We start from the raw sequence: 22874 nt of genomic DNA, 5'->3' as shown, positions 1-22874 counted from the left end.
GTGTCTTTGGTTGCGAGTTGCGAATTGTTAAAATGACAATGTAGCTTTGCGATGTGATTTGAAATGGTTGTAATTAAAAATGTACATTTAAAACTCATGAACTCACCTGAACCGTCTCGCTATGTGGTAGTAAATAGTTACTTTGGTAGTGCGGGTATGTCTTTGTTTAACTTTTCCAGTACTAGGAATTTCATACCTCCTATACTTCACATTCAAAAATATCCCATTCCTCTTTCGTGGAACCAAATTAAAACACATTGCATGATGTCATGGCAAATAAACGCACATCTGCTGTACCGCCCGCGACCATAATATGCGTATAGCTATAGGAATGATATTATCATTCCTATAGCTATACGCATTCAGCCAATCACCTAAAAGTTTTGTGTCCCGAATATTGTATTTATTTGCATATGACAAAGCAATTTTATTAAAAGGGATGATTGCCGAGCTTATCAAAAATCTTCATTATCTCATGTTGCTGGTGGTATAATATTTAAAAGTTCCTCGATGACTTTTTTTAATCCCCGACCCAAAAACGACAGGCTGTTATAAGTTGGACTTGTCTGTCTGTTTGTCTGTCTGTCTGTCTGTCTGTCTGTCTGTCTGTCTGTGTGTATGTGCCACAATAATTCAGATGATAATCATTTGAAAGCAATATATATAGTGTACATAATAATCTCGCTATTCGTAGATTGCACTGTTCGCTGTGGATTAATTTTAAAATCTGGTTTTAACGAGAACGAAGCCAGTTTAATCCATCTGCACTAAGACATTTTTTTTATTATATTCGTTTCTATTATGATCTCCAATTCAATAAAAATCTTCTTCGTTTATTATTTCATAAATGGAAACTTTATACCCGACTAATTCCATTGAAATTGTGTTCTCAGTTCGGTTGTATATTTGTTATTGTTTGATACAACAGCTCAAATAAATTGCACGCCAATTGATCAGAAAAACGACCAGTGCCGTATCAAACTTATTCAAAGTCTTAATAAATTGTTACGAGGTGTCGCTCGTGTCTATAAAACACCAAAAAATAAAACAAAGTAAGTGTTTGCGTACGTGGTTCACTTCATTTTGAATAAAATGCTAACGAAAACACCCGTGGCAAAACATATCGGCTGTGAAACAAAGGTTCATCAAGGCTCGGTGATGCGCGAAAATGGGACCCACGCAGCAAAATAGTAAATTAACACAGGACTGGCAGTCACCTTTTTAACTTTTTTAAAATCTGTTTTTTCATTAATTTTGGAGCCTTCCAGGGTCCATGAGACTACGCCGGCTCCGTTAGGCCACTTCATATATTACAATAAATTTAAAATGTAATTTGGAAAATAAATAATTTCTACTGTAAAGGACTGGTTCATGACATACGGAATTTTCACTGATAGATATCACCGCCTTTTCACTAAAACTGTATGATTACTAGTAAAACGTTAGTTAACACATAAAACGTTTAGTTTCAAGATGTCCACAAAAGCGAAGCTAGTTTTTAACCCCCGACGCAAAAACGACGGGGTGTTATAAGTTTGACGTGGCTGTCTGTCTGTCTGTCTGTCTGTTTGTCTGTCTGTCTGTGTGTGTGTCTGTCTGTCTCTGGAATCGTAGCTCCCGAACGGATGAATCGATTTGGATTTAGTTTTTTTTGTCTGAAAGCTGAGTAAGTCGGGAGTGTTCTTAGCCATGTTTCATGAAAATCGGTCTACTATGTCGCGGTCGGGGGTTTTTTCAAAATTTTAATTTTGTGGTTAGGTTATTACGAATATTTTTGGCTCTAATAGGAACCGATACTAGTACTTAGTTACTTACTCTACTACTAGATCTTATGATTGTATTGTAAAATTGTGTAAGTATTTTAAAGATTTCGTCCCATCCCTAGTCGTATCCGATCTGGTTGATGGTACTTGCACTACTTGCCGTTAGGTGCTCTCTTCCATATGTGCCGATGCCGTGCTGCTGTTTATAATATAGCACAACGCACGTGTGCACATTATGCAGGACAAGAGGCTCATCCTGTCTCGACACTCGACTCAATAGTTATAATCTCATGCATCTATTCCTTGATGTTGGCTCTCTCAATAATCTTCTATAATAAATTCGTCGTAATGTAATAATCCACGTTATGACACTTGAGAAGTTAGATGCGTTGTTTGCGATTATTGACCTTGATGGCGACTCTTAAACCAATGTTGATACAGTCTTATCAAATGACAAAATACGGGTACCTAATAATGTATCTTATTTTTATAGGTTGAAATTTCTAGATCTGCCTGAAATGATTACACTCATACAATGCATAATTAATTAATTAATATTTACTTGTTAATACAAAGGAATACGCGTGCAAACTAGTACATGTTACATAGGAACATGGATTAACAATTTAAAATGCACCACACTGGGATAGTGTTCGGTCGCTCAATTTATTGAAATCAGCTTACAAAAAAACAAGTAGATTTTATAGTGTAAGAGTTCTCCCAGACAAAGCTCAAGGGAACATTAGTCGTTAACTCAAAATGGAGCGCGCAGATGTTACCGGCCTCAATTAAACTGAGCGTCAAATAATAATTGCTTACAACTTGCCTATAAATTGAGCTGATGTTTATGAACAAAAGGGTTTCAGAACAGCTATAACCACCAACGAACTGACCATTATATTACTAGCAAATTCAATTTAAATCACTTCGTGGTATAATTCTGGATTAATAAAATGAGTACAGCCTGTTATTATAGCATATAATAAAAGGCAATGGTTAATCGGTAAATAATTATAAAACAAATTTCAAACAGAATTATATTATTATGTATACCTGCATGGTATTATTAATGTATTATTTCGTAATGGCCGACCGTAACTAATTAATTTAGTTATCGGAATTATTGGACATACGTAATGAACAGGTATGATTTTAATTTACCAGATGTCCCTACAAAGGTGTTTATGTGTATTGCAAGAAATTGACTTTTCATAGGTACAGTTTATTAAGTACTAGCTTTTGCTCGCGGCTTCCCTCGCGTTAGAAAGAGACTAAAAGTAGCCTACTCGTATGTCACTCTCCATTCCTTCAAATATCTCCACTAAAAAAATCACGCCAATTCGTCGCTCCGTTTTACCGTGAAAGACGGACAAACAAACAGACACACACACTTTCCCATTTATAATATTAGTATGGATATTATAACTTGCATAGGAATATGTTATCACAGTTTTTGGTTGAGAGAACGTTTTAAATCTGAGAGATCATATCCATATCAACAATATCATTATCATCATAGGCCTTTGCGTCTACTGCAGACGATTTACGCATTTCTGTTTAGGGGTTTGGTGACTATGGAGTTCATATCCATAAAATCTAATATACTTAAGACAAGTGTAAATACTGTTATTTGAACCGGGTGTGATCTCCATAGATTTGCCTGCAATGTGAACATGAAACATGAACGTTTGTATGGATTACACTGAATTCCTCGCTCACTATTGAAATAGACGAGTGCACAGTTTAGTCAAAATGATTGGAATTCTCGGAACTGTAACTCAATTTGCCTTTGACAAGCAATGCTCTGTTAACCTGTCGACATTCTAATCTGTGATTTCTGTGTACACAACCAAATAGGACTTAGGTATCATTTGGTAACGTGGAATATTGGGAAAATAGTTTAAATCTTGCATCACTTTACAGTGCATCTTAGGTATAGTATACATCTACCAAATAATATAATAAACAAATGCCTCTTCAAACAACTTTTAATGGTGTTTAAAGAACGCTCTGTACGGACAGTTTATAGTGTAACTAGCTTTTGCCCGCGGCTTCGCTCGCGTTAGAAAGGGACAAAAAGTAGCCTGTGTCACTCTCCATCCCTTCAATTATCTCCACTTAAAAAATCACGTCAATTCGTCGCTCCGTTTTGCCGTGAAGGACGGACAAACAAACAGACACACACACACTTTCCCATTTATAATATTAAGTATGGATTAAAGCCTGACCAGAATATATGACTATGCGCCATGTTGCGCAATTTCATAAGGACTATTTTCTTCATACTAACTAAACTGAACTGTCATCCCATGATGTATATGTAGATGTAGTGTAGGGACGCCCGGCCGGAGGCAGGCAGGCTGTCGATCACTTGTTGTGTTCATTCAGCCCAGTTCCTTGGAGTTGGAGCTGCAGGTTACTGTTCCGGCAGCATTCCCACACTTCCTTCTTCAAATCTTCTCGTTTTCCTGCAGAACAAAAGGACATCTTTTAGTTCGACATCCTTGAGTTCTTCTACTCCTAGTCTGTCTCTACCGAATGTATTATATCGCGGTGCCGCATACGTAATACATTCCGCTAACAAGTGTAGGCTTGTTTCCTCCATACCACAGTGTGGACAGGATTCGTCATATCTTATTCTTACCTTGAGGTGTCTATTGAGAGTGTTGTGCCCAGTAATTATTATTCCTGTCAACATTCTCAGACTACTCTTACCTAGATTCAGCAGATACCTGGTTCTTCTTTGGTCCATGCCTTCGATCATCATCTTCTACTGTCTGCATCCAGTCTCATTCTCCCATTCCCTTTGTGCCTTTGCTTCATTGACCTTGTCTATTACTCCTTTCGTGACATCCGCTGACATGGGCAGTGCAGGTTCCGGCCCTAATACGAATTCCATTCCCGCCCCTGCCCTTGCCAATTCATTAGCCTTCTCGGTGCCCACAACTCCCTGATGTCCCGGTACCCATGCTACCGTGACTTCTTTCTGCTCCCCTATCGCATTTAGCTCCTCCCTGCATTCTCTTACAAGCGAGGACGTTACCGATATTCTGTTAAAAGCTTTTAGTGCAGCCTGGCTGTCTGTGTATATCACCACATCACTTTTCTTGTCGTTTTTCTTTGATTATCCTGGCACAGTGTGTTATTGCATACACCTCTGCTTGGAACACGCTTGCATATTTGCTTTGCCCAGCGGTATTGATACCTTATCTCCTGTTTTGGATACGATTATCGCAGCTCCTGCTAGTTTTGTCGAGCTTCTCCTCGAGCCGTCCGTGAAACAGACCGTTGTTGGGTGTCTGATTTCCACTTCTCTATGTATACACATCTATACTTTTTATCAAAAATCTCTTTCCTTTTTATTGGGGTCTGTGCCACCATACCACTGCGCCTTATAGCACCCTCGGAGGTATGATTGCCTTGTAGATCCAGTGGATCACTCTAGGCTTTAGTCCCCAGTTCTTCCCTACTGCCTTTTTGCATTGAAACAGTGTTCTCATAGCCTTTGACGCTTGCTGTTTAATGTGTGTCTTATATATCTGAGTGTACTGTCTAGGGTCACCCCCAAGTATATCAGTTCCTCCACGATTTCTATTTCTGTACCTTGTATTTTTATGGGTTCTAGCTCTCTTATCCTCTTACATTAATCCACTGTCATCCCATACATTAATCCACATCCCATACACTGTAGGTAAATAAATATTTATGTATCATGTACATACAAAGGTACTTAGCCTGGTAAGTTATCAAAGCACGTATGATAGGCTACTTGACCCTTTTTAAAAGTCTATTTTATATTATTTATTACAGTCCAATTAACCGAAAAAAATACTACCATATTTTATTACGACTTGAAAACCACAAAAAAACATAAAAGTTTACTTTAACTTAATTAGGCAAAAACATCATTAGCCATGTTAATCTATAGATTGTCTGCGCATGACGTAAATCGAATTGAGCACAAAATTTTCTGACATTTAAGTTATGAGGCATAAAGTTCATCATGTCAGTGATTGACTCGGCATGAAGTTAAGTTAGGTTCTATGACGTCACTACACGTCTGACAGCGTTTTCGGTGACCAAAGTTAAAATAAATATTACACACATTTTTAATCGAAAATACGTAGCCACCATACACTTTTAATACCTAAAATCTAAAAAAAATGGTTTCTTATGTTAAATACTACAGGAAACAATCATTTCTTGTGCCAAATTCGATAAGAGTCAAGTAACCTATTCTTACGAACCAATACTTCACTCCGATGATGCCAAAATAAACTTGGATGAGCTACTTTACTTTCGTGTTAAATATTATTCTGAACTGAAGAGAGGCAGGATGCTTATTAGAACTAATTGCTTGAAGCTCAGATCGCGTGTAGAACTATATATCTAATACCTTCTCTTGAAACGAGAGGAAATATACCCTAGAACTGTGTGTATACTCATGCATCCACAAAATTATCAAACGTTATAAACGCACGGGCCGTGAAACACTACACAGTCATTTTTATTTCGTGTTGAGTAGCGCCGCTGGCCCTTGTGTTGTGACTGAATAAAGTACGAGAACGACATTCTAAGAGACAGTGGCTCCATTTAAAAATGAGCGATAGTTTCAACCATCATTCCCCATTTCCTATATTATTTCCTTATCGGAGTACCACAACACAAGCCTTCTTCAGCTTACCCTGGGACTCAGTAAATCTGTGTATTATCTACTATATACAGGGTGATTCATGAGTCGTGAGCAGGAGTGAACAGGGTTCTGGGGAGGGTCACACTGAGCAACTTTCATAATGGGGCAACACTAAATTGTGATATTTTTTTTTTCTTAACTATGACTTAATTGATAGTTAATCATTAATTAAGTCATAATTAGAACGTAATTGATAATTAGCTATCAATTAAGTCATAGTTAAGAAAAATAATCACAATTCAGTGTTGCCCCATTATGAAAGTTGCTCAGCGTGACCCTCCCCAGTACCCTGTTCACTCCTGCTCACGACTCATGAATCATCCTGTATATTATCATATAATATTTATTTATTTGTTTATTTTATGTATCAGGGAACTCGTGAGGACCTTACACTCTACCATGAGTTAATGACTTTTTCAGTACAGATGGTCGTTTTTTTACGCACTAGTTCGAGAAGTGGTTCATTATATGCCAGGTCGAAACTTCGGAGGCTCATCTGTACTGAAAAACGTCGTACGATACACGTGCGAAAAGGAAATTCGTAACTCGTGTCGATTTAAAACACTCCCTTCGGTCGTGTTTTAATTTATCGCCACTCGTTTCAAACTTCCTTTTTTACGCACTTGTATCATAATGTACTATTTTAAATTTACGGGCTGCTCTTTTTATTCTTCTTCTTGCGATGGCGCGCTTTGCCTCTCACATGTTACCTATGGGTGATTCTAAGTTAAGAGGTACTTTCGACGGCACTGACAAAAAATATATTTTTTCAAGATAATACTTCATAATAACATATTTATTTTATAAAACTAAATGTTTTCTACCTGGGCACTCAAAATTATTACAGAAATTCATGTAAATTAGTCACAATCAGCTCTAATGTAGGAAAAATGTCTCTCCCCTGGCCTGTCCCCCAACCGAATTTATTTGTCAACAAGTAATTATGACTTTGTTAAAATTCACTTATTATTTTAATAGCCTTAATTTTACAAACACAAATAACTAAGGAACAGTATTTTATGAGTGGAATTTCTTATATTACTGTATTTAACAACAATTATGAACTCCAAACTTTGTCCTACGTGTTTCGTGTCTCGTCCCCTGGCTTTTTAGTTTTCGTTCAAAAGTCGGTTTAATTTGTTAATCTGTGGAGGTTCTGTCCTCTAATACAGAGGGTGTTATGTGAAGTTACCGTCAAGAGGCGAGTAAGGCAACTATGCATCCGTTTTGTTGATTATTTCGGCCACGGCACTCGCTGGGTACAGAAATGTTGAGTGAATGCAGTCTTTCCTCTGGTCACTTTTATTTCACAATCATTTGTTTAAATACTAATATATATAACAATATCCACTGTAAATGTTGAATATATTGTTACGTTTATTTATGAATTGCGTACGAGAAACACTTTTACAGCTATTTTTGATTTTCATCGAAAATGTATCTCCCCTGGCTTATCAAAAAAGCCAGGGGAGATACTTTTGTACTAGTTTTGATTATTTTTATTTCCGTTTTCTCTTAACCTTTGTTTAGCGTTGTGCCTATTTTTATTTTAGCTTTACGATAGAAGGTTTTCTTTCCAGAAAAACGCAACTATTAAGAAAAAGAGGACACATTCACATTCAACTTCATATGAAATTTTCGTGAAGCTGTTTAATAAAAAGGTTTAATACTGATATTAATAGGATAGATTTTTGTTTACTTGTTGCCTATTGATTGTACATTAAAATTATTTTTGTTTTAATGGATAATATGGAGAAGTGAAAAATAAGACAACTCATTAAGGAATTATCACTTTTCTTGCTGTAAGAATGTTATGAAATGTAAAGTCTGAGTATAAATAATCAATAATTATAATAAAAACAATAAATAGAGTTAATTCTTAAAAAATAAAACTAAATTTTTCATACAACTGTCTCTTCCCTGGTCACAAAGTATCCTCCCCTGTGCAACAGTATCTCCCCTGGACTGAGTATTTCCCCTGGTCGCTGATAAAACACGATAAAACAAATAAATTGACTGGTCCTCTTTGTAAACACTTCAAATTGGCAGTTTTAACTAATACAAATAAACAAATAGGTAAAAAACAACAAAAAAGTTCGCGCCGTCTCTCCATACAACGTATTACCTCTTAACCATAGATTAAATATAACAAGATCATACCATCCCATACATTAAAATGCGACCGCCTAAGACCGCGCTTACACTCCACCACACATAGATGGCGACACAAAAAAATGTCTTGTAGCTTTCGATTATACTTGTAGATGGCGTTAAGTGTCACTTTTGACATAGATTTACGGCTTGGAATTGACACTTAATGCCAATCTACAAATAATCGGTGGCAACAAGGCATTTTTTGTGGCGCCATCTATGTGTGGTGGAGTGTAAGCGCGTTCGTAGGCGGTCGCATTTTAATGTATGGGATGGTATGATCTTGTTATATTTAATTTATGTCTTAACTTAGAATCACCCCTATATAACATTTATAACAGCCTAGTGTGGTAGCATTACTCTTCAACGCAAAAACGGTAAATTTATGTAAGGTGCAGTAGGGTAATTCCGAAAGTCGTCTTATTTCGAAAGTCGCACAAAAATCACCATTATTTCCATCATATCAAGATTCCCCTTTTGGAATTACCAGAGCGTTTCTGTCATTCGGAATTACCCTAATGCACCTTAACTTTTAATAAAGCTTGTTCGAGGGCTCTATTATTTCTCCCTAGAATGTAATTTCTGTAACTTTTACTCTATCGAGTAAAGCGTTAAAAAATCATGGTAGCCTAGCCACACTAGTTTTATAACATAAATATACTTGTGTTACTCTCCTTGTAAAATTTATAGCATGCTGCATGTTCCAGGCAACATCCGCTTTATGTGTCCATAATATAATCTACTAGACTGCTTCCGGGAGCTTGACTGCATCAAGTTTATAACGCAATATTCAAGTAAAAACACTTTAAATCCAATCTTTAGTTGTGTCCAGGGTTAGTTAGGATACACCCTTATATAAAATATAAATATACAAGCTCTTATGGTCTTTTTGCACGATACTATTTCCGGTGACCATACCTAAATTAAAGTGATCTGGAAAAAGGATGATCTACAATTATGCATTATACCGGGTCTGTATCGGGCCGGTCCGTCTGACTCGTAATTTTCTAGGACGGCTGATCGGTGATCACTGTTTTCCATAGAAAACCCTGCCCCGGCCCGGTCCATCGTGAGTCAACCCTTCGAATGGTTGCTTAGCACGTAAACAGGTTAACGCACAACGCAGCTTCGCCGTGTTACCGCTACCCCAGTTATTTTTTAGGTCATCTCCCGAGTATTTTTTAAAGTCCGCTCCGATAACGCGCATGTTTGGTACGCTGAAATAAGAGTAGGTATAGAATTTTTAACCGAGTCTTTTAAATCTGATACATGCATCTCACATTTGTTTGTTGCTCACGTACCTATGTAGTTTATAAAACTTATATGTTTACTCGTAACGTAAGTCGATTTTTCACAGGTCCAGTGATATTAAGAAACTCACTTTGTTCGTTTCTTTAACTCAGAGTAGAGGTTTCAATCCCTTTTGTTTTGAGGCAGTCGCATAAACAAAACTATAGGTGGAGACTTTTGTCCAAAATCAAAATGCAATAGCAAGGTCATCACTTTTGCTTCCAAAATCAAATCCTACCAACAAGATTTCCGCCGGATCGAATAACGTCTCCATATTTCAGTGAGAAATGAAAAAAATAAACCCTTAAAAGCAGGGTGCGTATCGATCGATATAACTTTTTTTGATAAATTTTTAGTCGTTATAACGACCATTTGATATAATTATTAAAACATATAACAACAAATAATATACTAACAAATTGTATAATTCTTATTTAATATAATGATCATTTTTTCGAATAACATTTATCATAACATACTTTGAGTATAATGGTTATTTCCTATAATAAATAAATTTTATAACACAAATTCTTTCTAAACACAGTTAGAACAAATAAAATTGTACAATAAATTAAATCTATCATTTACCAGAAAAGTAAATTAGGTTAGAACTGTGATCCCTACACACAACGCGCTGCTACCAGAAAAATAGGTTAGGTTAGGTTAGAACTGTGACCCTTAAACATATGTACTGCTATCAGAAAAGTAGGTTAGGTTAGGTTAGAACTGTGATCCCTTCAAAAAAGAATAAAATTAATTCATTAAATGTTTTATACTGTTTGCTAGTTATATTATACTAGTCGTATATCAATAGATAGTTATACCATATAACGGTTATTATAAATAAGTGTTATACGAAATAAAGATTATACAAAATAAAAGTAGATATTTTGTGGTTATACCAAATGTTAATTATGTCAAATGAGTGATTATATCCTTTAAATATATACCAAATGTTGTTATATCAAATGTTACTATACCAAAAAAAGTTATACCAATCATTACACACTCTTAAAAGCACACGTACTAGCGACAATTTATGCGCCATCACATCCCTTTTACCGGATTGAATGGAACACAACCGCAATCGATGGAATTGAAGCGGATTACACAAAAAAACGTATTTTGTCGCTCTGGCCTTATTTCTGTAAAATTTAATTTCTATTAAACAATTCTATAACAAAAATGACAAATTAGAAGCGAGGGAGTATACATATGTATGTAAAGACTGTACAGTGCACACGATGAAATCCGGCCATGCATGACATGGAATTTTTTTTCCCGAATCTACATTTTGAAGTAATTTTTGTACTTTTATTAAACAGTATATATCTTAAACTATATGATAATAGTAGCTATTCGTTGTAATGCATGAGTATGTGTGAGTTTTCGCCGAATAGTCCGTAGTACATTACATTTTTTGTCCAGCGTTTTTTGATAATCTTCACAGGCTTCCTATCCCACTTTTCACAATTGTAGTTATATTTTTAAAAGCCGTGTTACACGCATTAGAATGTCATCTTACCAAAAAATAGTTATAGTAACTCATTTCGACATTTGGGAGTCTGGAAGACTTTCTACTCCAAGCACTGAAAGTTGTTTTTGTATGGGAGAGTCAAAAAGTGTCAGAACTTTCTTAATCTGATTACAATCTAAAAAATGTTTACTATTGTGAAATCAGTATGTCATCAGGTATATTTTAGCTAATATAATTAAACATTAAAAAATCTTTTAAACAGGAAAGTTTTGTAAAGACTGCCAGAAGACAGTGGACCAAAAAATATTGGTACAATGAGATATACATAGTTACGTTATGGTATGTTTATATCTTTAATGTGTAGGTTCATATTCACAAATTATTTGGGAACGGTCCTGTTTGAAAATTCGCTTTCTAATTAAAGATTTACTATATTATGTATGGCCAGATTTCATCGTGTACAATCTTTAATCATCATACATAAGTTCAGTATAATAGTTTCGAATAGCACAGTAGGCCGTACTGATTACTTGTTGACCTGAGTGTCGATTAACAGTTGTCTGACCTACTTTATACTAATACCTCAAATAGATCATACGGTACTAATATGGCCCATCGGCCTCCCCATTGGGAGCTCTCTTGTTTTAATCGCTGGAATGTATAGTACTATCGAACCAACTGATTCATGACCCACTTGGCAGATAATTTGTTTGAATCTTTCAAACCTGTAAGCTCTAGCTATCGCTTTAAATGCACTTAGATAGTTTTAAATACTAACTAAATTAATATAATTTCATTACACACATGTCAGTGTCTCATAAAATAAAATGATAACAAGTTTATCACCAAGGAAACCCTATCTGCAATGCAAGCGAATTTATATCTACTTACATAAAGACGGTTTGCCAAAATGAGCTTGGGCCATGATTCAATTGGTTCGATTGTACTTTTGGGCCAAGACAAGATATTATGTATTTCAACGTTTTTAATTAGGTACCCGTAATGAGCCATTTGTACACAGCGTCAAAAGTAACATGTTGTAACAGCACCCGCCTAGCAGATATTTTATTTATATCTTGAAATTTATGTATTTTAAAATATGTATCTATATTTGTATGTTATAGGGATATCGGAAACTGCTCTAAAGATTTTGATGAAATTTGCTACATACCTAATGTCTTTCGGTGGCGGAAAACCGATCTTAAACTAGGTTTTCTTTCCCTTTTCCTTTCCGGGAAAACGCGCGTTTGGACTTTTCATATGTTTTCCAAGCAAAGCTCGGTGTCACAGATATTACTTTTCTTCAACATTATTAGACTGGAAAACATACTTTATCTCTATTTAGAACATCAAACCGGAATGTCATCTTATATCTACTTTTACGCTTTGTTTTAATCCGCTACTACCTATTGTTGATTTTACATACACATAGGCGAGTTTTATCCACTATGTAATTGTAATCGTACTCGTGTCTACTTTCCGACTTTCCTGGGCAATGAGGTGAGCCAACAGTGGTTTTAATCGTTAATTTCCCTCGGTTAATTGGTTCAAATTTCCGGCTCTGGCCCTGGCTAGAACGCCTCAAACCATGGATTACGCTCAATTATATACTTAGAATCGCTTACAGGATACCGGTATCGCTTATAAGGAAACTTGCTTTATAAGTGTTTTTAATGCAAGTGCATTACAGCATCGCAAAGATAGCGCAAGCCAGGACACTTTAATGTCGTTCTAAAAATAAACACGACGCTTTCTATAAATAAATACTTTGGTACCTACATGAACTTTGCTTCGATATCGTTTAAGGTAAGCGCACCTTCTATCTTGTAAAGTAAATATGTTGGTAAAGATGTAGTGCATAATGGTTTTCCATCATATTTTCTCGAAAACGTTCCTATTTGTTGTGCTAGATCGGTCTCCGTTATTACTTCTTGTACTGACACGATCGTGTTCCCGTGGAAATACGAAGGGAAACATTTCGCTCTAAATACATCTGTATAAGATTACGAGTAAATACTACTTCCTGTTACTACCTATCTATCGTATTATTATTATTTAAGAGGTATATTATAAAAATTCGGCCTTATTTGTAGAAAAGCTAAGCGACACTGCAAGTTTTCTATATACCTATTAGCATGAAAGCATGACGTACAATTATGTATATTCTTCCTAGAAATAAATATTTTCCACTAACTACTTACCACAGTTTTTCGTGTATGTTTTTTGCTTATTCGACCTGAAATAAAATTTCAATACTTTGCTTAAAAACCTTATTCGCTTTGCTTAAATATTTCCTTGAAGTAACAACTTACGCAAAATCGGCCAGTCGTTGAGTTGCAGCAATTCATTAATTCCGGATATTGGGGAAAATGGGAAAAGATTAAACTAACGTGCAGTTTTTATAAAAATTGTGCATAGCATGACTGTATGACTAATCGAATGGTTCAATACTTAAACATAAGCATTATGAGTTTCACATGCGCTAACATCATTGTCTCGCAGTTTTTCTCAAGCGCGTGTCTTCCATACTCTTGCATAATGTCGTACAATTGTTTCGCGGCGGGATCCAAACCAAATCATGGAGCTGTGCCACTGATACAAAAGCGAGCCGCGTGTATTTATATACTCGTACGCTTTGATCTCAAAGTCAACTAATTACGACCTTTTATAAAGATCATCTATCAGTAGATGGAACATATAAAACGGCGTTCCCTTGCCGTCCTTATGAAAGTGATCATTTTAAATAAAAGTAACAGGACCCATGTTTCTTTTATCATAAAACATTTTTTGTTAGAATAATTTAGTTTGTACCTTTTTTAAGTTAAAAAGCTGTTGAGCTAAGCTAACTGTAGGACTAGGCCGATTTGTGTAAGATTGTCCTATTCAATAATTCCCTATATTACATGTCCTATTTTGTATCATTCGTATGGATGAAGAAAGTATAAATCAGGGAGAAGTAGGTAGCTTGTATATATGTCGCAGTAAGATAGATAAAACCGTTATATAGTTATAACCCTAGGAATATAATTATACGTCGTAACATAGTTAAACGAAAGCGATTAATTGCTATCTTACTAGGAATATAACTATAATACGTTACTAGTTTAGTCAAATAGTTATATGACTGGATTCAGTCTAGTGAAATGATTGTAGGCAGGAGTGCGGCGCTGCGGCAGAGGTTTAGTTATAACCCTAGCTAACCATCTTACTAGGAATATAATTATAATGCGGTAGGTACTAGTTTAGTTATATAATTATATCACTGGATTAAACTTAGTCTACGGATATAATTATAATACGTCTCTAAGTGGGACTGCAACCGGGAGTCCCGGTTCTTTATAGTTCTGTACCATAAAAATCAAAAGGAACACTTATGTCGCGACTCTGTCCATCCGTCTGTGTGTTTAGAGAGAATAAGCACATTGAATTGGAAATAATTAACAAATTCTTGCCCTTAACAATTCTTCACTGTGGTTTGTTTGTTTAACGCATATAATTATATCCCTAGGGTTATAACTATACCTCCGCCGCACCACCACACTCCTGTCTACAATCATTTCACTAAACTGAATCCAGTCATATAACTATTTGACTAAACTAGTAACGTATTATAGTTATATTCCTAGTAAGATAGCAATTAATCGCTTTCGTTTAACTATGTTACGACGTATAATTATATTCCTAGGGTTATAACTATATAACGGCTTTATCTATCTTACTGCGACATATACAAACGATTGACAAGTCAGTCTAAACATCCATCCACGACTGCATAATGGTTACTGCGAATAAAAGTGAGTCGAGTCCACGTAAATGCGAGATCATATGTTAGGCAATCTATATTTTTTTAATGTCGCTTGTTTACAGAGATGCAAGGACGAAACGCGATAGTATGCGAGCTATATTGTATCCAGTTTCATTGACATCACGCTTCAACTATTTCCACCGTTCACATTTGTACTCTATGATTTCTCAACTACTCGTATCATACCATACCTAATGTAATACCTAGTACCTACCCATATTTTTCTCGTGAGTAACTATGACACAGTAATATGCTGTTACTCTGTATTATTTTAGTAACCTTAAATGTGGCTAGTTATAGTAATTACGTAATTTCAATATTATATAAAATAAAAAACTAACACGTGTAGAGATTGATCTTTCGAGCAGCTATAATTTAATACTAGTATGTGTTTTAGAATACAACCTTTTTCTTTGTATATATTAGAAGTATATATATTTAGCATAAGGTAACATATTTATTTGTTCGGTGCACTGGGACAATTTCGACTGGGGGCCAATTACAACTAATCAAAATATTTTCAATGTTTTCCAGAGCGATATTATGTATGTCTACTGAAAAGTTGAACACGCGTGCTATAACATATTAGTAGCAGTAGTAAACTCTTTATTGTACAATTCATAACAAAAAACACAGTAATTACAGTAAAGAACAGTACAAAGGCGAACTTATCCCTTTGAGGGATGAGACACATGACTGACACTCTAGCTAATTGTGCAAAATCTGGATAAAAACTCGATAAGTTAAAATTGTCTCCCAGTCGGTGCACCTTACAAGCAAGCAAAGCTCGATTTACAATCAACAGAAATAGAGGTATATGAAACTTCTGTTAGGCTTATCCTATCGAATGACCTTCAAAAGGCCTCGTTAGAGTGAGCGCAGCATGCCAGTTCTCACGGAAACAAATATGCGAATTCGTTTAATAATTATAATTTAATAACTTAGCTAAGTACTCCTTAAGACGCTACAGGAGCGAAAATGCTATAATGGAAAGGAGCCCCCCTTTCAATTTGGGAATTCTAGTTTAATATACTAGTGTTATTAACTAGATTTATCATAAACAAATTTTCTATTAAGAACATTTCAGTAAGAAGATATTGCGAAAAAATCTTTAAAATCGAGGTTCCGCTCTCGACTGTTTCCTCCTTCAAAATGTTATCGATCGCGTCGTAACGAAATTTGAGAATCTGAATAGCAATAAAATAATCTGTGTCTGACCGTTTAGTTTTTTGGCTAATTGTCACCAATTTTGAATACCACACCTTTTTTACGCCATAATCATTAATGCCGTTTTTGGAAATTTTTGATGGGCTCTAGCGTCTTTAAAAATAAGAATTAAAAAATAATCAAAACGGTCCGACACAGATAAAAATAATAATAATCTGTGTTGAAAAACACATTGCTCTATCTTCGAAAACCAGGCCCCGTAGCCGAATGGCATTTCTCCGACGCCAAACGAAAGCGATACGCCGCTGGCTCTGTCGCGCCAATACGCAAGCGCGATAGAGATAGATATCTACTAGCGCTTCGTTTCGTGAGCGTTTCGTGAGCGATTGTGCCATTCGGCTAGCCACCCAGGGAGGAAATAGTCAAGAGCGTTTGTATGGAGAATTGACCCCTCCTGTATCGTCTTAATCTTGATTGTATAATGTGGCAAGAACGGTCAGTTGGCGCGTTATCAAGGCCTCTAATAGTTTACGTAATTAAAATATTCAACGGTAAGTATTGCGACATTGTCCTTTTGTGTCAATTTTTAGCTCAGCCATATCGTTTAAAACTAATTTAAAAAAAAACAAATATAAATAATACCTAAGTACGTTGTTTTAGTACGATAAGGAATCCATACTAATATTATAAATTGGAAAGTGTGTGTGTATGTTTGTTTGTCCGTCTTCCACGGCCAAACCGAGCGACAAATTGATGTGATTTTTGAAGTGGAGTTTCTACTTTGTATCTCTTTCTAACCCCCCACTTCCCTGAAATGGGGGGTGGAAGTTTGTATGGAGCATTCCGCCATTTTCTAATTTAACGCGTGCGAAGCCGCGGGAAAAAGCTAGTATAATAATAATTGAAGCGGAACCACAGAGCGGAACTACCTACAAACACATAAAAAGTTTAAACCTGCATAACAATTGTAAAAGAAGTAAGTTATCTCGTGTAGTCAAAGTTAACTTAATTCGTTTTTTTTGTCAATGTCATACTCATAAATATCACTCATATGCTACTCCTTCTTTAAATCCTGTCACACTCTGCTGGGGTGTAGGACTCGAATCATTTTCCTTCATTTTTTTACATATATGTATAGTACGGTACTGGAAGTATTTGACGTTAACTGATATATTATAATATGTATTTAATAAAATAGACAGATTTAAAGGAATATAGTTACTTTGTACGTTACTTAGTGACGTCACTACATATTCGACTAAAAAAACATAGTCGTATGATTGTGATTCGGCATACGGAAGGGCTGACGTTAGCAGCTGCTGCCGGTCAATGCGGGCCATTATCAATAGGGCTGACTCGAATCAGCGATAAAGCACTTCGGTGCAATAACGTCTTATGTGGTTCGGGAAAAGCAGGAGTTAGTCCGTTTCAAGGTTGTAAATGTTAAAACGTGTAATGGTACCTACTTAATTTATTTAGGTATGAGATTAGGACGCGTTGTAGACCTATACGCGATTTCCGATGGTTGTAAACGACACGATCCGCTTAAAACATTGTAAGTAGTCTATAGGTAAGTGTAATATAACATGGTATCCATAATAATTGATATTTTTGTATTATGTTATGAGCAACTCTGCCTTCAGATTGAGGTGCTACGAGTATCACACATTTGCTTACTGTGTCTTAATTTTTTTTGAGAAGTTTCGATCAGAGCTGTTTGTTTATGAATGAAGGGCCTGCATCGAACCACATATTGCATATCCCTAACACACTTACGTGTAATTTACCAGTGCGACAAACGAACAAGACGTCGACCATACTTTGCGGTAGGGCCTCCACAATATAGGTATGCTAGCGGCGCCCTCTGCGCAGAGTTTTAGGTAATGTCTTCTATTGTATATAATTGTACTCTAGTACAATATAACTAGTATACTTACTAATACTATGTTACCTTTTGTTTACAGACAAACAACAACAACAATAACAATGCAGAGTACACAAGAAGTTTGCCTCGAGTGCGGCTCGATGGCGGAGGTCAAGTTGCGAACGGTAACGCCGCGTCGCGACTCCGGTGCTGGGCCGCACCACCCTCCATTACCGAGGAGGAAGCTGAGGACGAAATCGAAGAAGACGCCATCTCATTGAGAGCGTTGCCTGTGCAAGGTAAGAAATAAGATCTAATAGTAATGTATAAAAGATATAACTTTCACAGTCATCGCTCTTAGACTACACCGCGCGGTTCTGCTCAAGGCGCCATCTAGCGACGAGTAGCAGTACTACGATGATGTGCTCTTGTTAAGCGGTGGCCTTTGAATAGCGCTGTCACGCTAGGCGGCGCTTTTCTACTTTTTACGGAGTTTAATAGATGGCGCTGTTAACTACAATTTGTATCGGCAGTGTTATTTTAAGAAATTTACTTTTTAAGATAACATGTTATTGGTTCATGATACAGGGATGGAATGTCTGGGTTGACCATAACTCTAATGATCATTCACCGTTACGATTCATTTCCGCGGACTATTTCACACACCAAGTTCAACACTAAGTCCCCCATTTTCAGTACAAAATGAACGTGTTCTTGGCCGTGAATGTGTTAAACTAAACTGAAAATAATATCATTAAGGTTCGATAACTTCTATTTTTAAAATTCATCCCACTGTATTATTTTCCATTTACTATGCGTATGCGTATGTATGTATTTCTAATAGTCGATTTCCGTTATATGCGGTGTCCAGTTCAGTTCATTTCAGTCTATAGATTGATTTCACGGCGTCGCGCCCTCGTCCCCGAGCGGCGCGTCAATTAGTCAGACGAGTCCTAATTGTGCCCATTTCACGCAGAGGCCCTGTCACACTCGAATCAAAATAGCAACGCTTGTTGGGATCTCTCCGCGTCACCGTCAAAGGAGACTCCATCAGCAGTTTTTGTCGGGATAGTATTATTGATGTGGCTCACAAACCCAAACCCGGGGCCCGTTTCTTGAAAGATACAAGCCTTGTATTACAAGTGCGCGAACTGTCAAATCGTATGGGTTGTCCTGGAAACACACTTGTAATACAAGGCTTGTACCTTTCGAGAAATGGGGCCCTGGTCGTGACGATGCGTTCATATTCATACGTCACGCAGCGGAGTTGAGACGAGTTGGTAATGTTGGTATACGTGTAAGAACGCTTAGGTCGCGTCTTTTGGATATGGCGTAGGTACTATCAGCTGCAAAAGTGCATAGAGAAATTATGAATGAATTCATTGATAAATTCGCCATGCATTTTTGTAGCTGATAGTACCTATAGCATTTAGGTTTCAGCCGCTGCTGCTCAATACCACGTAATTACAGCAACTAATTTAATGAGGTGGTACCCACTCAGATATATATTGGACGATCCTCGAAATCGGGCCCTAATACAGTAACCGTAATAAAAAATAAACTGTATTATAGGTACATATCTGACGTCCAAAATGAAGGTGACCATTATCAATTAATACCTATCTAGTAACTAATTCATCAGCTATTGTCACAAATATACATAATTTTGGTCTAATTCTCTTTACTTACCTTTTTTTCGCCAATGACCAATTAATTGAAAAGCTTCAAGCTGAACATCATGACACAAATGAGGGATTAAACATATATCCCTGCGGGGGAATGAGGAGTGCGTAAATAGCCTAAGGGTATGAAGGGGTTAATGGGGTTGATTGCTTGGAATTGAATCTGTATCTGAATGCCATCTACAAAATATATAGGTTTTTGTATCAAATTCTCTTCACGTGCATATTAACATTAAAATAGTGTCCTGCCATGTTGATAGGTAACAGTTTTCTAATTTTCAGCGTGACTGTAGATCACTTACATTACATAAAACCAGTGAATAAGTATGTGCATACTGATCAAAGTTCCAAAAGTTCTCAATCCGACGAGGACCCTAATAAAAAGTTGAACCTCATCAACGTCATACAATTAAAACAAAACGGCATTCCCTCCAAATTGCCACCAAAGCGTGACGGTATCCAAAGGCAAGTTCTGTTAAAAAATGAACAGCCTCCCTGTTATTTGAGCAGTGACAAAGTATACAGCGTGACAGAAGATCGGCAGGTGTAGCCGAGTGACAATCATCGACGCCAGACGTCGACAGAAATGCAGTTTGGCTCTGTCGCGCCAATATGCAAGAGCGATAGAGATACCTATAAACTGATATATCGTGAGCGTTTGTGCATTTGGCTACGTACCCGTGACAGAATCGATTAGCGCCGCGCGTCCCATCACGGAGCGGACTCTTTGGTGATGGTGGTGCAACAGATTAATTAATTTCAGCTAAATCGTAATTTTAAAAATATGTACGTGCTCTCTTCTATCACGACTTGATTTTCTTTATTCTTAATATTGATATGTTATTTTTTTTATTTATTGCTAAGTAAAGACAATACAATAACTTCGCCAAACTGCGGAACAGTTTGTTAGCGAATGCATATGGGCAAATCCCGTATACGAGTATATCTACTGGTTTACGCAAGGATGTGCGATATTTCTGAATAAACTTCTGCTCTTTCTTGTTCATGGCGTTTAATAAGTACTTACTTATTGTAGGACGATCGTAAGCTGGACTTATCTATTTAAGTATGTCAATTCTATAATCATAATAAACAATGCCTAATGAAATAAATTATCCCGACTATACCCAGACCAAGCTAAGCTGACAACGATTTTAATAAGGAAGACTTTACACGTATGAACTAAACGTCAAAATTTCGCATGAAATAGCCTTGCAAAATAACCCTTGTGCAGTCTATGCTACCAAAACGTTGTTAACGTAGCTTGTTTCGAGTCTCGCAACCGCAAATCCAATCCTTACATTCCTTACGGTCTCATACGGTTTTTCAAGTAGCAGTTTCAGATTACCGAGCCATTTGTCGTATATCACCCGTAACCATTAAAACGGTGGCGAAACAGTTTTTCTTGGCACATGCGGCGCAATGAATTCTCCTTAGCATAGTTGGTGCCAGTGGCTTCAGCTTTTATTAGTGTACTCGTGCAGTTTGCTTCTACTACTGTACTGTAGCATAAATTAAATATAACAAGATCATACCATCCCATACATTAAAATGCGACCGCCTACGAACGCGCTTACACTCCACCACACATAGATGGCGCCACAAAAAATGCCTTGTTGCCACCGATTATTTGTAGATTGGCATTAAGTGTCAATTCCGAGCCGTAAATCTATGTCAAAAGTGACACTTAACGCCATCTACAAGTATAATCGAAACCTACAAGACATTTTTTTTGTGGCGCCATCTATGTGTGGTGGAGTGTAAGCGCGGTCTTAGGCGGTCGCATTTTAATGTATGGGATGGTATGATCTTCTTATATTTAATCTATGACTGTAGGTACCTTGACATCTAGAAAACTATTAATACGGGATAGGAGTGGAATCGTTTGGAATTAAAATTTATGTGAAAATAATAAAAAAAAAAATCTGACAAATTGTATGGGAAATGTTATTGTGGATTTTCTAGCCGGAATTTGTTTTGGTCCATTACAAGCTTTTGATGCTTGATAGGAATGGGATCGATTGGCGTCAAAAAAAAAGTTTACGAAAAATGACCCTTTTCCAAAATCTGTAAACGTAAATTTTCATAAATTTAACATCGAAGGAAGGTCTCCTAAGACCGTTTTCGCGTAGCAGCACGGGATCTGGTAGCTGCCCTCACTAACCCGCTATCAAAATACACCCTGTATACTGTGCACATTACATCATATAGCCCTATTGTTACTGTAAACGACGACCATACAGTATATACCAAAAACTGCAGGTATATATTTCTCTAAATATAAATACATATAAAACGATACAATATGCCTTAAAGGTTGACCTAACTAAATGAGTTGTAATTTACATTTATAAAATTGAGACTATATCATGTTTGTTTTTTATAAGAACAGTCTAGTTACATTTTTGCGGTACATTTAAAAGAGATATAATTTTAACGAGCATACATATATTAAGTATATGTAAATATTAAATTGCGACTTAGCTATTAAAATTTTCTATTTCGTCAATCAAAATATTTGTGACAAATCTCGTGATCCGACAAAATACCAAGTAATAATAGTAAGACGTTCAATTTTCTACTTGAAATATACGATTACTTACCACTAAGGTAACGTTCATTGTGGTTTTCATATTAACTAACATTTTACATCAAGAAATAAGTATACCTACTACTTATATCGTACTCATCCTTATCTGAAGCTACAGGAAACTGATATGAAAACCAATATAAATCAATTATATTAGCTACTGTTTCATCATTAAAACTAATCTTGACAACCTGTTTAACCAATAGAATATAATTAATAAAATAAGTAGTCTTCGGTTACCGCGATAGTTACTCATGAAATAAAACTATGGAAACGGATTAAATCGCGTATAATGAATTTAAAATACATCCCGACGTTTCGAACTCTTTACAGCGTTCGTGGTCAACGGGTGACTGAGGAAAAATTAAAATGTGCAAAAGCTACCCACTTAC

General features: G+C 36.3%; 1 protein-coding gene across 2 annotated transcripts in view; it reads left to right on the top strand.

Annotated features, from left to right (window-relative positions):
• The window catches only part of LOC125241849 (ras GTPase-activating protein raskol), a 217887-nt gene that overhangs the window by 86420 nt on the left and 108593 nt on the right, over nucleotides 1–22874 (top strand). For both annotated transcript variants that reach the window (XM_048150520.1, XM_048150518.1), the window contains exon 4: nucleotides 18311–18509. In XM_048150520.1, coding sequence (XP_048006477.1) covers nucleotides 18311–18509 — 199 coding nt within the window. The remainder of the gene's footprint in view (nucleotides 1–18310; nucleotides 18510–22874) is intronic.

The sequence above is a fragment of the Leguminivora glycinivorella genome, chromosome Z (genome assembly GCF_023078275.1).
Source record: "Leguminivora glycinivorella isolate SPB_JAAS2020 chromosome Z, LegGlyc_1.1, whole genome shotgun sequence".
NCBI lineage: Eukaryota > Metazoa > Arthropoda > Insecta > Lepidoptera > Tortricidae > Leguminivora > Leguminivora glycinivorella.
Note: the sequence above shows the minus strand (reverse complement) of the source record. Positions and strands in the feature narration are given on the sequence as shown.